Genomic DNA, 15,069 nt, shown 5'->3' with positions numbered 1-15,069 from the left:
TATCCACCAGGTGTTGACGCAGTTCAGGGAAACATTTTTCGAGCAGGTGTTCCTTCAATATTAAATCAAACAACCCCTCGTAGTTCCTTACTTCACTGCCCTGAATCCAACCCTCTAATGCCTTATTTGCATAATCCAGGAAGTCCACCCAATTCTGTGTGCCCAGTTTGTGGCTACCCCGGAACTTCTGTCTGTATTTCTCGGGTGTTAGTCCAAACTTTCGTATGAGCGCCACTTTCATGGTGGGGTAGTGGGTCTGCTCAGCCTGCTCTAGGGCCAATAATGCATCCCTACCAGCTGGAGGCATGTACCTGTACAATCCCCCTCCCCAGTACTTCTCTGGAACCCCATGGGCCCTTAATGAGACCTCATAGGCCGCTAGCCACTTGGCAATATCGTCGCCCACACCATAGCTAGCCACTATGTCTTTCGGCAAATAGGGTTTGGGTTCCCTGGTGAACTCTCTTTCTTCGCTGCCACCATTAGGAATAGGGTGTGCCCCGGCTCGTAGGATCTGGAGATCTATCTCCCTTAACCTCAGCTCATGAGCCATCCTCTGTTCCTCCTTCTCTTTCTCCAGCCTTGCTAAGTCCCATGTGAGCTGTCTTTTCTCCCTCCGGTCTGTTAACTGCACTTCAGACAAGCCACCGCTAGAGGCACTGCTGCCCTTCCTAGAAAGTGTCCTGGGCCCCGCTAACAGGTTCCCCACCTCAGGTTGGTACAAACCAGCTCCCTCACTGTCGGGCTCTCTATCCCTGTCCTCCTCCTCAGCCTTGCTTTCTCGTCGTGCCTCCCCCCAAGCCCTTAAGCTGGTTTGGAGTGCACCCTTCTTTGCTCCTGGGGGACAATACACCCCCTCCTGCTGGCAAAACTCCCTGAGTTGGGCCACAGTGTACGTTTCTAAATTCTCCAGTACAAACTCCATCTTGCCCACTCAGGTCAGAGGACAGTTATTTGCAGAAGCTATGCAGGGGGGTACCTTTTATAATACCTCCTCCCACCACCAGAGTAAATTTGGAAAAAACAAAAACTCACAATTAGGAAGTCCGCTTGGAGAAAACTCCTGGTGTAGGCCTATGGACTACCCACAGTTATTGTCGAGTATACGTAGGCACAGCTCTATCCCACCACTGAACACCAATTATGTTAGAAAAACCACTCCCACACCGGAAGGGTGGTGGTGTTCTCCCAGACATACACTGTGGTAGCTTGGCTCGAGTGGTCAGGGATCAGGCACCGTGCTAAGCATACGTCATACCCACACAATAACCATGCGTGCATCCGTTCCAAAAACGACACTACACCTTAAAAATTATACTGAAAATATATCTCTTTATCTTCTTTTCTCTTAGTTGCTGATTAAATAAATAATAATACAATCACAGTACACAAGGCTTTTCCTGTGGTAGGGTACGTCAAATAAATAATACTTCAACGATTCAATAAATAAGGTAGATCATAAATAATCAAGGCATAAATATAAGTGCATTACATAAAAGGCAATTAAATATTATGAGGCAATAAATACTGCGAGACAATAAATACTGTGCGACAATAAATACTGTGAAACAATAAATACTGTGAGGCAATAAATAGGATGAATACAATAAATACAGTGCTCTCAATAAATAATAAGAGCCAACAGTGACACTTGAAAATCAGTTCACATTCCTGAGGTACTATGGGATGATTTGACCCAATCCCAGCTTGTAGAGTTTTGGATGACCTGAGGGGTGTACTACTTGGCTTGGACAAGGCTGAGGCCTAAACTGAGGTAGGTCAAGGGGGAATCTAGAGATCTGGCTCTCCCACACTACACAACCCCTCTGTATTAGTCTCAGCTCACCCCTGGCACAATCAAGCTGGTTCCAGCACCTCTCTAGCCTCTAGGATGGTCTCTTAGGGCTTCACAGGGCCTTAGGCGCCCTCTATTCCACTTACTGCCCTTTTTATGAAGTTCCGACGCCGCTGGAGTCGTGTCGACGCCGTGAGGCGGTTCCGGTTCGATGTCGGTGGCCTCGGCTCAATGACAGTTCTTGTCAACGCCGAGAGGCGGTTCCGGTTCGATGTCGGCGGCCTCGGTTCGATGACGTCGGGCGGTCTTGGCTCGATGTCGACTTCGGGCGGCTCCGGTTCGATGACGTCGGGCGGCCTTGGCTCGATGTCGACTTCCGGCGGCTCCGGAGTGCGATCTCCACTCCCGACCTCCGGTGCTCCTTTCCTCAGGTTCCGGCGACTCCGGAGTGCGACCTCCACTCCCGACCTCCGGCACGATTCTCTTCAGGTTCCGGCGACTCCGGAGTGCGATCTCCACTCCCGACCTCCGGCACGCTTCACCTCGGTCTCCGGCGACTCCGGAGGGCGGACTTCACTCCCCCGTCGACGCCGCACACTCGACCTCAGGTGACTTCCTCCTCGACCTCTGGTGTCTCCACGACCTCCGTCGGCGCCCTCTCTCGACCTCTGGCGGCTCCGGGTACGACGTCTGCTTTCCAGTCAGCGCCGCTTCTCCACTTCGGGCTCCAGGTCTCCAGGCTTCTCGACGTCGGACTTCAAGAAGTTACCAGTAACCAGGTCAGGAACTTGCTGTTCTTTACTTTTAAGGCCTGTTCCTGCTGTCCAGGTCCTTAAGATGGTTTCTCTTGCTTTCTCCCACACAGGGCTCCAGGCTGGGCTCAGTCAGTAGGGACTAGTATCAAGGGTGGGTTTATGGACCCCACTCCAGGCACAAGTTTCCACCCCTGCTGCCTCACTCCTTCCTCCTTCAGGTTTCTGCTGCTCTCTCTTCAACAGTCAGGTGCCAACTGCCCACTCCAACTGTCAACTCTGACTTAGCTTCCCAACATTCTAAACCGCCTCCAACTGTCACAGGGTTCCAGAATGTGATGTCACAGGTGACAATGGGTGGCCACCATTTTGTGTTTCAGGCCCTCAGACAGAAGTTCCAGGGGTAGATAAAATGGCTCCCTGAATCTGCATCAATACTAAAAAGTCTGGTGGTTCCCAAAAAGGAAAAAAATACTAACAGGGTTTGAGGCAAAAGTGGGACAAAATAAATAATGATGAGGAGGGACCACCCAAAGGGCTGACAGGTCTAACAGTATGTATGCATGGTGGCCGACCCAGACAGACTGAAAAAGTACCCACGGCTACACATCCGAATGGGAAGCCACTCAGCCAAGTTTTTTCTAGACACAGGCGCATCACTCAACTACATTTGCGTCACTGAGTACCAGAGTGTGAATCCAAAACCAAAAATGGAGCCAGCCGCTGTATGGATCTACACCTGGATGTCCAGAGAACCATTGCCATGTCTGGGATAATTCCGCACAACACTGACATACAAAGACAAGAAAACTCAAGCGCAAATCCATGTGATTGAAGCCCACGAAGAAGCAGACTGCCTTCTCAGCTTACCAACAGCGGAACGCCTGAAGCTAGTCGAGATCCCATACAATGCATACGACTCGCCAGACATTATCAACAAGTTCCCGAAGGTGTTCAGTGATCTAGGGAAGCTGGCTCACTACACGGTCAAGCTACATATCAACGAGCAAGTGACACCAGTGGCACAGCATCACAGGAAGGTGCCATTTCACCTACAGCAAGCGGTAGATGATGAACTCCAAGACCTACTGAAGGCAGACATCATAGAAAGATCAACTGGACCCACTTCATGGGTGTCACCAGTAGAAGTCGTGCCCAAGAGAGGTCAAGACAACAAGGTACGTCTGTGTGTGGACATGCGAGCTGCGAACACAGCCATCGAAAGGGAGCGGCAACCAGGACCCCACATCAGTGATATGATCACACGTCTGAACGGAGCAACAGTCTTCTCGAAATTGGACCTCAACAAGGGGTACCACCAACTTGAGTTGCATGAAAAATCGAGATACAACACTACATTCACCACACACCAAGGACTTTTGAGATATAAGCCCCTCAAATTCAGCATCTCGTCAGCCACAGAGATTTTTCAGGAGGCTGTTCGACGAGTAATAAAAGGCATCCCAAACGCATTCAACTACAGTGACGACATCTTGGTGTTCCGAGAGACCCAGAAAGATCACGACAAGGTACTAGACCGGGTGTGTCACGCCCTCCTCAACACCAATCTCACACTCAACTAAGACAAATGTGAGTTTCATAAGTCGACTCTCAAATTCTATGGCCACATCTTCTCAAAAGAGGGCATGAGAACTGACCCCGAAAAGTATCAGCACTGTCGGACACTCCACAGTCACATGGTGTCAGTGACGTCTGCTCATTCCTGGGTATGGCCAGTTACTGCACCCGCTACATCAAAGATTACGCAACCATCAGTTACCTGCTATGAGAACTAACTCGACAAGGGCAAAGCTTCCAGTGGTCAAATAAGTGTGAACAGTCGTTTAACAAAATTAAGACAGCTGCATGTTCAGCCATCAATCTAGCATACTTCAACCCCAAATGGAAACAGAAATCATGGTAGATGCCAGTCCCATTGGACTAGGTGCGATTCTGGCGCAATATGATGACGAAGATGACCAACGCCACATCGATGCGTATGCCAGTCGCAGCCTCACCGACACGGAAAAAGCATATTCCCAACCAGAAAAAGAGAGCCTGGCGGTCGTGTGGGCGTTTGAGCATTTTCACCTCTTCGTATATGGCAATCACTTCACACTCATCACTGATCACCAAGCTCTGACAACCATCTTTGGGAACCCCCGGGCAAAGATGCCTCCGCGGATCGAACAGTGGGGAATCCGTCTGCAAGATTATACGTACACCATCATTCACAAATCGGGGAAGGCGGAGAACCCAGCAGATTACATATCAAGGCATCCACAAGCTCTAACGCGAGTGCGGCAATCTGTAGCTGAAGAATACCTCCATTTCATCATCGACCAAGCCTGCCCACCGGCCGTTCCAATAGAAGCCATCATTGAAGCTTCTGCTAAAGACGCCACGCTCAAAAACATCATGCATCGTGTCCGCACTGATTCATGGCGACACTTAGAAGAGCCAAAGGCACACTATCAACACTCAGGAACTTATGGCATTCAAACACGTCATTGACTAACTCTCCGTCAGTACCAATGGGTTGCTACTAAGAGATCGGAGGATTGTCATCCCTCACCAACTAAGATAAGGAACTGTCAACCTGGCACTCGAAGGACACCGAGGAGTGGTAGCCACAAGGAAAGCGCTGCGAGAGTGTGTCTGGTTCCCTTCCCTTGACCAGATGGTAGAGACCACGCTCCAAGATTGCCCACATTGTCAATTGGCAGGGCGAGAAGAATCACATGCCCCCTTGCATATGTCGGACCTTCCAGACAGTGTATGTCAACAAGTAGCTGTCAATTTCTTTGGCCCGCTGAAGTCGGGAAAGTACATCATCGCATCATGGACGAGTACTCCCGATTCCCCATCGCTCACCAAATTTCCTCTACCAAAGCAACCACTGTCATACCTGTGATTGACGAAGCATTCGCCACGTGGGGAATCCCCACGGTGATGAAGATTGACAACGGACCACCTTTTAACAGACAAGAATTTGCAGAATTCGCAAGACACCTGAATTTCAAGCACCACAAAATCACTCCCCTGTGTCCCCAGGCCAACGGGATGGTGGAACAATTTATGGCCTCCATAAAAAAGACAATGCAACAAGCTGAATTAGCTCATCATGACATTCAGCCGGCACTAAATGAAGTACTATGGGCATACAGGATCACGCCACATAGCACCACAAATCAATGTCCTGCCACTCTGATCTTCGGGTGAATTCTGCGCACCTGGATACCGACCGCAGATGCTGTTACACAAGCCTGAATCACGACCTCAGACAATGAGACCCTGGTGGAACTGGATCGGACCAAGAAAGCTAAAATGAAAGAATATGCAGACCACCGCAGCCATGTCAAGACGTCTGACATCCGAGAAGGAGACTGGGTGCTGGTGAGACAAGAAAGAAAAAACAAAGCGGACGGCCGCTACTATGTTCTTCGACTACTAAGTAACAAGAAGGAAAAGGACCATGATTAAAGCTGAGTCCGGAATCAAGAGAACGTGTCACATTTCAAAAAGTGTGACCCAACAGCCGACGCTCAAGTTCCAAAACCTGTCTGGGACACAGACGTGTCGGGTCAAGATGAGAGCTTCCATGAAGAGTCCAGACAGGTGCCTGAGGCCTGCGACTTGAGAGAAGGGCGCCTCTCCAGCCGACCACGAATTAGCCAACCACGAAGAACCATTCAGAAACCCACTGACTTATTGAAGAACTCTGAGAAAGACATTGAACCTTCAAAATACAAAAGGGGGAGATGTCAGTCGCCATGCCTGACTGGATTGCATCCCAAGGTCAGGTATGGCAGGAAAGGGAAAGGGAGGAGCTCAGGGGAGAAAGTTCAGTTTGCGCTTGTGCATGGTAAAATAAAGACATGTCACAAAGCCACCGGTGTCCCGTGTGTCTTGACAGAGACCGTAAGATGAATTAAGACAAAAGATATGTAGGTGCAACTACAATACAATGCAGACACTAGGGACCTTATTACATGTTGTACTGCAGTGGCTGGTTGCAAAACATGCATGATAAATCTAGGTTACTAGGTTGTAACACTGTGCCCCTGCTATGCAATTACAAGTTAAAACCAATGGAATGGGATAACTGTGTGGGACCGGATTTACCAATCGCGAAACCACACAGATGGGCTCATTTACAAGCCCCTTGCGTCACCTGTGCTCACTTTTCCCCATTTAAAAAGTGATGCACCAGCGGCGCAAGGGGCTATGAAAAAGCCCCAGAATTCATTATCACATGCCGTCGCAGTCAAAGCCCAGAACAAACGTTTTGGGCAGCATTACTGCCTGGTATGGCTGGGGCGGTGTACCAACACCTGGGAAAACTGGGTTTTGAAACACTGGCCCACTCAGAATCAGGTGGAGTGGAATATGATGTGGTAATTCCTCCGACCAGGACTCATAACCCGGGCCAGTGACAAATTAATGTTGCAGGCGAACTAGTAAATTAAGTAGGTCTGATGGCATGATCTGACATTCACTTGCTAACTCAGAGGAGTGGAAGCATGAGATGTGTCCTATCTAGTCCACACAAAATCTGAAGACTAGCAGAGGATGAAAATAAGGTCTTAAAAAATTAAAACCATTATTATAAACATATACAGACAAAATAACATGGTTGTTATATACAATTTTAAATACAAAACATTCTAGATCAATAGCCCCTGAGTAAGAAAACAAAGCAAAAATTCATACATCCTACATTACAAACATTCAGCCTCATACACACTCATACAACATTCACGAATACATATATCTGGAAAGTAGGAGACAAAAGGTTGCACAGTCTCCGCGACCAATTAGAATGACTGCAATAGATAGGATCTGAACAGCATTGGTTGATGCGCGTTTCGGTGGGTTATGGAATGGTAGCACCAACTTCCTAAGACCTTGGCCAGATATCAGAACAACACAAGAACATCTAGGGGACACTAGTACTGTCAATGTTGAGAAGAGAGCCACTGATAAACTCTGTCTATTGTGGCTGTATTCTTAGTTAATGCAACACGTTCTACAAATCTCGTGTGTACTATACACTGAATAGGGTGTGTTAGCAAATAAATTGTATCAGCAGGGATGAGTCTCCTTATAGTAGGGACTAATTGGATCACTAAATCACGTGGAATCATTACGTGCCGGTCAGCTTCTTGTGTATCTCAGTATTTATATTATGAACTCCTCAAAGTCAGTGCCAAATGGCTCATGATCTGTAGGCACATAAACGTCTGTGAATCAGAAACGAAGGGACCGGCCGGAGAACTCAGCGAAGTTCTTAGGTTTCTTGCCAGATTCCCATTTCCAGTGTCCTGATTATTTCATACAAAATCATTTTGACATTGTGTTTTTTTATGAGTCTTATCCCGTTTTTGTGACATTACGCACGTTATGTCATGTGTTGCAAGCTGCATCACTTGTACCGCAATGACCATATTCGTAAATAAATCAAAAGCAAGACATTGTCTCCACCGTCCATAAACATGGCAATAAATGTAATTCAGAAAATACACTACTTACTGTCGTCATCATTTGTTACTTTTGTATTAATGGCCAGTATGCGGGCGAGATGCTTTAAGACGACGATCCTTACCCACCAGGGAACAGAGCGGTATTCGGACTGTTGTAGCAGGTATGATATGAATATAGCATCAACGATGCTTGTTATCATGACAATTAGACACACCATGCAGAAAACATCTGGAAAGAAGAACAACAAAAACACAACTCTTTCAGTGTACAGTATCAGTCTGTAATAACCTTATTATGTAGTGCTTCATACCAAACCTCTGCCATTTCGGAGATCTGTAAGTATCAGATGTTAGTTACTATTACCCACTCATAGTATTTATTTCACCACTTTGTTGAAGAAACAAATGGTCAACTCCTTGAGTTCTCCCTCCGGCTCTGTAAATTGTTCTGATCACAGCCATACTTTGTAAATGTCCATTGGAAAATATTCTCCTCACTTGGACCAGTGTCTTGTCTGGACTGCTCATCACAGGGCGGTACCCACTGTTGGGCCTTGCCGCCTGTCAGACAGAGTTCCACTTGCCAAAAAAACTCTGTGTTGCTAACTAGAGAGTCCTGGACGGCAGACGGAGCTAGATGGACTTTATTGACCGTCGGAGCCTGCATGATGATATACCTATTCCTAGCTTGGGACACGAAGATTGAATTATGGGTACACATTTGCAAGCAATAGCCCCCCCCCCCCAAAAAAAAGGATTAGTGCTGAGATAATAAGGTGATCAGCTTAAATATTTCCTGGGTGTGGGCATTATGGTGTACAGGTGTGTGGGAGGTCTAACATAGGTTTTGTACTGGAAGGGGACTCTTTCAGTACAAAATCGTAGGGTTAGGCAATTTCTTGCACATTGGATGTGTGCTGTAAAGTGCAGAACAAATGCTATGAGTTAAATATTTGGAGAAATCAAAACAATTCTCAGACTTTTCACCTGGCTCGAAGAGGCATTATTTTTTTACTTAAAGCCAAATCTGGCAGTCTTTCTATATCAGACATTGCATACAAATCAATGGGTGATAGTGTTGGAACGCCAAGTATCACCCACGGAATGCCACCTTGACACAAACTACCGTAAAGTGCTATTTGCATTGCTTTACGGTATATTACCAATGCAAAAAATGCCGGACAGAAAATATTTATATTAAGTCTTTGCACTGCTTTACAACACCTTTCATAACTTTGCTGCACTGCTTTACAACACTTTTCATAATTTTACAGCAGTGCAAAGTGCTGCTAACTCTGCACGCCTCCCCTGGTGGTTTTGAACCATGTCTGTCCTCAGCCTGAATCCACTGACTACTGATGAGATACAAGAACAACATTTTCTTCAAAAGGAAAACTGTTCCGTGCATTTAATGACTTATTGCTGCAATATTTACTGGAGCTACCTAGTTCCTAGTTGTAGCATTTGTCAAGACTCTTGATCCCTCTCAGCCTGTCTGACAGCCTTGGGTTTGCCCTCTGATAGTGGAAGTTACTTTTTCCGAAGATCTTACGTCCCGATACCACAGCCCTCTAGTTACACCTCACTGACAAAGCTGAAGCCGATATGGGGTTACTTGTGTTCTCGTTCGGAGGGGCACTGGCTTGGCAGTTTGACTGAACTGTTCCTATTGGGCAGGAGCAAGACTGATTTACATAAAGATGGCTGCCTGAAGTGGCATGGTGGGTGAAAACCATGTACTGGAATATGTTCCCCAGTGATTCACAGTGGCTGAGACCTTTTGCACGCATTCCACCCACTACCTTTGTGTTTTCCTCTTTATTTTCTGAGTATCGTTTATTATGACCCTTTCTTAGTTCTTTAGAGCGGGAAACGTCCACTACAACCCGGCCGTTTCCACGCATAACTTAACCATGCATGCATTACAACGCATGCGTTGTTACAACGAATAGCCTTTACCACGCATACCTTTACTACGAGATACGTGGTAAAGGCATGTGTGTTAAAGGCTAAAAATAAAAAAGTGGGGTTGGGGGGTCTCCCCCCCCAAAAAAAAGCGTGAAAAAAACAGGGGGCTTGTGGGGGTTCCCCCCCGCCCCAAAAAAACGCACCTTTTGGAGTTTCTATGTGGAGGCAATTGGCGTTGTTAGAGGAAACGGAAAGACACTTCCGTTTCCTCTTAACGACGTGCTACGTCAACACAGAAGAACATTGAGAAGAGACGACGTGGAGAGGTAAGGGGAATTTTAGATTTAAAAAAAAAACAGGGGTCCGATTTAAGGGTTAAGGGCAGGGGAGGGGTATTTGTAAGAAGGGTTTAGGAGTGGGGGAATAACTTTTTCCATGCATAAATTTACAATGAAAATCGTTGTAAAAAAATGCGTGGTAAAGGAATATTCGTAGTAAAGGTTATGCGTGGGAAATGCATTCGCGTTGTAACGCATGCGTGGTAAAGGCATGCGTTGCAACGGAATGCGTTGTAACATCATACAACCCTTTAGAGCATTCTCCCTCCGGCAATTACCAGCAGCCTTTAGCAGGTCATAAGAACATGTCTGCTTTATGCCATTTGATGCAGTGTTAGCCCAAAACTAATAATTTGCTTACATGGTAAAAAGAATGAAAATCGTGTCTTTTCTCATTTGTACCATTCAGACAAGAGGTTGAATTACTTTGAGAGGTTTGACGTTTCCTCTGTTTCATGTAGTCTAGCATTTATTCCAATTAACTTTTGTGTTGAGTGTTTAGCTCTAATACCTTATCCTGCCAACTTTTCTCCAATGTTTGCAGTGCTTCTGTGAGGAACACAATTTTCAATGGAGACAACGTTTTTGTTTCTGCAAAAGAATCATGCTCCTGGTGCAGGCTTTGAGGTTTTAGATCATTTCCTGATCTCCTATTCTAAACCATTTCTAAAATTTAACCAATAACATTGAAACACACCTTTTACAATCCATTGTTTAGCCCCATTATTAATATTTTTTTTTAAACTCTGCCTTCTTTAGACTGATAGAGCGCGATTGTGCTCTTTCATTCGTAGGGGTGCATCATAATCATGAGTAGTTCGCACCCGCATTTATTTTTATGTTGTATTAATATGGGATAGTAGACTGTGTACTGTAATAATGTAAAGAGTGTCATGTTAGGGATAATTTTCCTATAGCTTGAATAAAATTTATGTTGCAATGCACACGTATTTAGTTGAAAACATTAACGTGCAGAATTTGTATAGGAGGCTTACCAGTATTCATATATTTGATGTGCACATGTGACGTGTTGATTTAGAAACAGTTGGAAAATATTCATTATATATATGGGTTCCTAAGGCCTATGTGCCATGTTTTTATGTAGGATGATTTCTGTAGGCCTGAAATGCATTCCCCTGGATGCTCTCGCATTTTAGATTAATAGTTGAATTTCATGTTCATGTTGGATTTGTTCTTTTTTCACGTTTCTGTTGCAGGTGGAGAAACCTGTCCATCTTAGTTAGAATAACGCTTTTGTTTTAGGAGTTAGGCTCAGGGGAGGAGATGATACATTCGTGCAAGAAATACCGATAACGTGAGGCGTTGTTCTTTCTCACTGGAGAAGGCCTGGGAATCAAGGTCATCGAGCCCGGAGCTGGGAGTATCAAAACTAAATGGAAAATCACCTATGAGGAGTGCCCAGCGGGATGAGGCGGTCGGTTGATGTCTAATGGGTGTGTTTTGTGATTTTGGTGTTGGAATTAGGGACAGTGCCCTGGGGGTTGAGTCGAGAGAGGAGAGCAGATCGATGGTGAGGAAGGAGCATCATAGAACGAGCTCTGTAGCCTTTGGTTACTTGACCCATACAATGTGAGTGTACTTTTTAGGAAGTCTTCATGCACTGAAACCTTTTTCCCGACTTGCCTGGGAAAAACTAAGTAGGGATGTCACGTTAGAGGTAGTGTAGGGACAGACTAATGCTTTTCACTTTTGAACCATTAATGAAGTCTGATCTTGATGTGGGGGCACTTATTGCTTGTGTTCTTGTCCTGGAATTCGTCATTCTTTTCATGATTCAGTGACTGAGAATTGCTTGTAAGTTTGGCTTTGTTTTAGTTTCAATTTATTTCTACAACTTCATCTTGAGGTGCTGTATGTCCAGTTATTTTTGGCTTTGTAATAAACCAACTAAATTTAGAACCTGGAGTCTGTGATTCATCGGAGTCATAAGTCATTGTGCTTTCAGATCTGATATGAAAAGTTATTGTTCCCTCTACACTTCTAAGCAGGCACCAACGGTTCATTGACCGAGGGTTCCAGAGTAGATTGGAATCAGGGAACCCGGCCCCATCATCTGGTAGCAGAGGATGTTTGTCTCTTGGCTTGAGGGGAGAATCTAGACAGGTTAGGGAAATCTAGCCATAGACCCCAAAGAGCCCAAAGGATGAGAGCCCAAAAGATCGAGAGTGGAGACCGACGGGGCCTGGCAGAGACCGATGGAGGGTGATGGTGTGGCGGGAACAGCTGTTCACAGTGGAGTGAGGATGAATAGGGATGTGTGTGCTAGATTGTGGTGATAATTTGATTGTGTGATGTCTTGTGGAGTTGGGATGAGAGTCGAGTGAATATGGTTTCGGGCTGAACGCTTGTGGTCCATGTGATACGATTTGATGATTTTGATGTCAGGCTCAATGAGTAGCCTAAGATCCCGGGATAGATTTGAGGTGTAGAAGACACCGAGTGATGTAATTGTCTCACCAGTGATTGTGGGAGTCGTGAAGCGCTATCAATGACCCGTTTGGAGATAGGAAACATGTGTTAGACAGCTTGATATAATCTTGTGGGAAGCTAGTGCACAAGGGCGGACCACAGCAATTCTAGTGGCCAACGCAAGTCGTGGGTCACTGTGTGTGAATGGTCTTAAGAGATTGGATCCCATTGATTTTATTTGTATGACTGTACTGTCAGACAGTCTGATATGTAGCTGCCCGGTCGTTTCGTGGACAGGCAGTTACTAGAGGTGAGGCAGACAATTACTCAAGACTGTCCGGTCGTTTCGTGGACAGACAGTCGGATATGTAACTGTCCGGTCGATTGGTGGACAGACAGTTGCTAGAATCTGTGAGCGAAGTGCATGAATGTGTACAAAAAGATTGTAAAGGAGGGTGAACCGTTGTGAGTGCGCGTGTTGCGATAGATCGGTTGGTGTAAAGCTGCATTGGGATTGGTGAATTGTCATCAGGAAGGGAAAACGAAAACATCTTGTGAGTAAAAGAATTTGATTTAAAAATGCGATGCTTTAGAGTGTTTTGAGATCTATGTAGGGGAGGTAGAGGAGTAGTGACTTGAGTGGGTGAGGAAGCACCAACCGAGGATACACAAGCACATTACTTGGCCACGACTGTAGGACTCCATACTATAATTTGACTTCAAAATTGGCAAAACATTACTGAAAAAGAGGGAGACTTGGCTTTTCCATATTATGGTTCATTTAGATTAGAGGTGCTGAATCAGTTGAGGGGAGTGATGGCTTCATTGTGACCTCCACCTAGACCAACAAAGTTTGAGGCACTAGATGCGTGGATGAGAACAGCACAGGCATAGACCGAAGAGCTAAGTCGGGGAAGGATGAAAGGGGCAATAAGGCGTATCAAGATGTGCAATGGGATGCAAAATTGAAGAAATGGAGAGTAGACACCATCGAGGGAGAGAGGCTAGTCCCAATATTAGTGAAAACAGGAGACATTCAGAAGAGGAAAGAAGAGGATGATAGTGATGCTGATGACAGCTTGTTAGATAGGTTGCTAGCAGAGCATCCGCCTCCATACAATTCAGATTCAGAAGAGGGAAAGCAAGCACTCATGGAGAAAACGGGAGAACCACAGATGGGTCCTAGTGCAAGAATAGTGGGAACGATTTCAACAGGAATGGAAGGAACAGGGATACCAGCATCGAGAGGTACAGAGATGAATGGAGCTAATGTTGCTACTCGGTTGCCAGAAGCCCTTACGGTACCGGTCACCATTGGACCCATGGTGTCAGTATATGATCCAAGTCAGGGGGAAAACAGTAGCCAGTCACAGTCAGGAGCAGGAGAGAGGATCAATCTTGGGGTAAATGGTACTGTGAGTGGAAGTGGTCCATTCTTTGTGCCTATAGAAGCTAATACTCCTTTGCCGGCTACTGCAGATTCCTCAGGAGGGTGTGTTGGGTCTAATGCAGTAAGAGCAATGTCATTGGCAGATATGCTATCTGACTTGAGAATGTGGGAAGCTCAGTTCGAGGACCCATGGGGAGGGGTAACAGGAGAAGTTCATCAGGGAACTTCTGGAAGTCAGTATGTTCCTTGGAACATGGAGGAAGGAAATCCTCATAGAAATCAGAGCAGTGAAAGCAGAGACTCGAGTAGTGCATCAAGTCAGGGAACAATCAAGGCTGCAGTGAAAGCCAAGGTGCGAGACGTAGTGAGGTTAAAGGTGGAAGTGGATGAGATGATAAGCGGAAATTTGCCCCTGGAAAGGAGAGAACTTTATGAACAAGATGAGCTGTTGTTTGTGGCTAAGGATGTTACCCGTAAGGCAAGGAAAGCACATGAAAAGCTGTCAGAATTGGCACAGAGGTATAATGTGGATTTGCCCAAAAGCAAAATGTTACACGGAGGTCATGGGTTAAATTACACTGATCAAGAATTGGAAGAGAAAAGAGTCATAGGGCTGAAAACCCACATTCGAGAGTTGATTATAGGGATACGAATATGGAGCCTACTTAACGAGTGGGAGGAAAGGTGGTTCAAGATAAAGAATGTCAAGAAAGGGATAGGAGATACGCTGCCTCCAGGAGGAGGGACAGCAGGAGTAGAGGCGTTCCCATTGTGAGAGGTACCAAGTGGAGGGTATGTGCATGTGCCTTGGAGCAGGGGTGATTTGGCAGCGTATACAAGCGATTTTCTTTGGCTGAGGGAAAACCCTGTTGAATGGTACAAGCAGGTTTATCGCTTTGTCAAGATTTCAAAAGTATTGTGGATCAATTTGAATACTTTGTCTGACATTGTGGTACCGAGTGATTTGTGTTCT

At 45.9% G+C, this 15,069-nt stretch overlaps 1 protein-coding gene and 1 long non-coding RNA gene across 5 annotated transcripts in view; one reads left to right on the top strand and one right to left on the bottom strand.

Annotated features, from left to right (window-relative positions):
- Positions 1-15,069, top strand: part of LOC146776235 (uncharacterized) — a 616,314-nt gene that overhangs the window by 189,916 nt on the left and 411,329 nt on the right. The window lies entirely within an intron of this gene.
- The window catches only part of LOC146776236 (5-hydroxytryptamine receptor 3A-like), a 395,550-nt gene that overhangs the window by 165,276 nt on the left and 215,205 nt on the right, over positions 1-15,069 (bottom strand). Inside the window, exon 8 of the mRNA XM_085637645.1 lies at positions 8,080-8,259. Within this exon, the coding sequence (XP_085493771.1) occupies positions 8,080-8,259 (180 nt within the window). The remainder of the gene's footprint in view (positions 1-8,079; positions 8,260-15,069) is intronic.

Source organism: Triturus cristatus, chromosome 12, assembly GCF_964204655.1.
Source record: "Triturus cristatus chromosome 12, aTriCri1.1, whole genome shotgun sequence".
NCBI lineage: Eukaryota > Metazoa > Chordata > Amphibia > Caudata > Salamandridae > Triturus > Triturus cristatus.
Note: the sequence above shows the minus strand (reverse complement) of the source record. Positions and strands in the feature narration are given on the sequence as shown.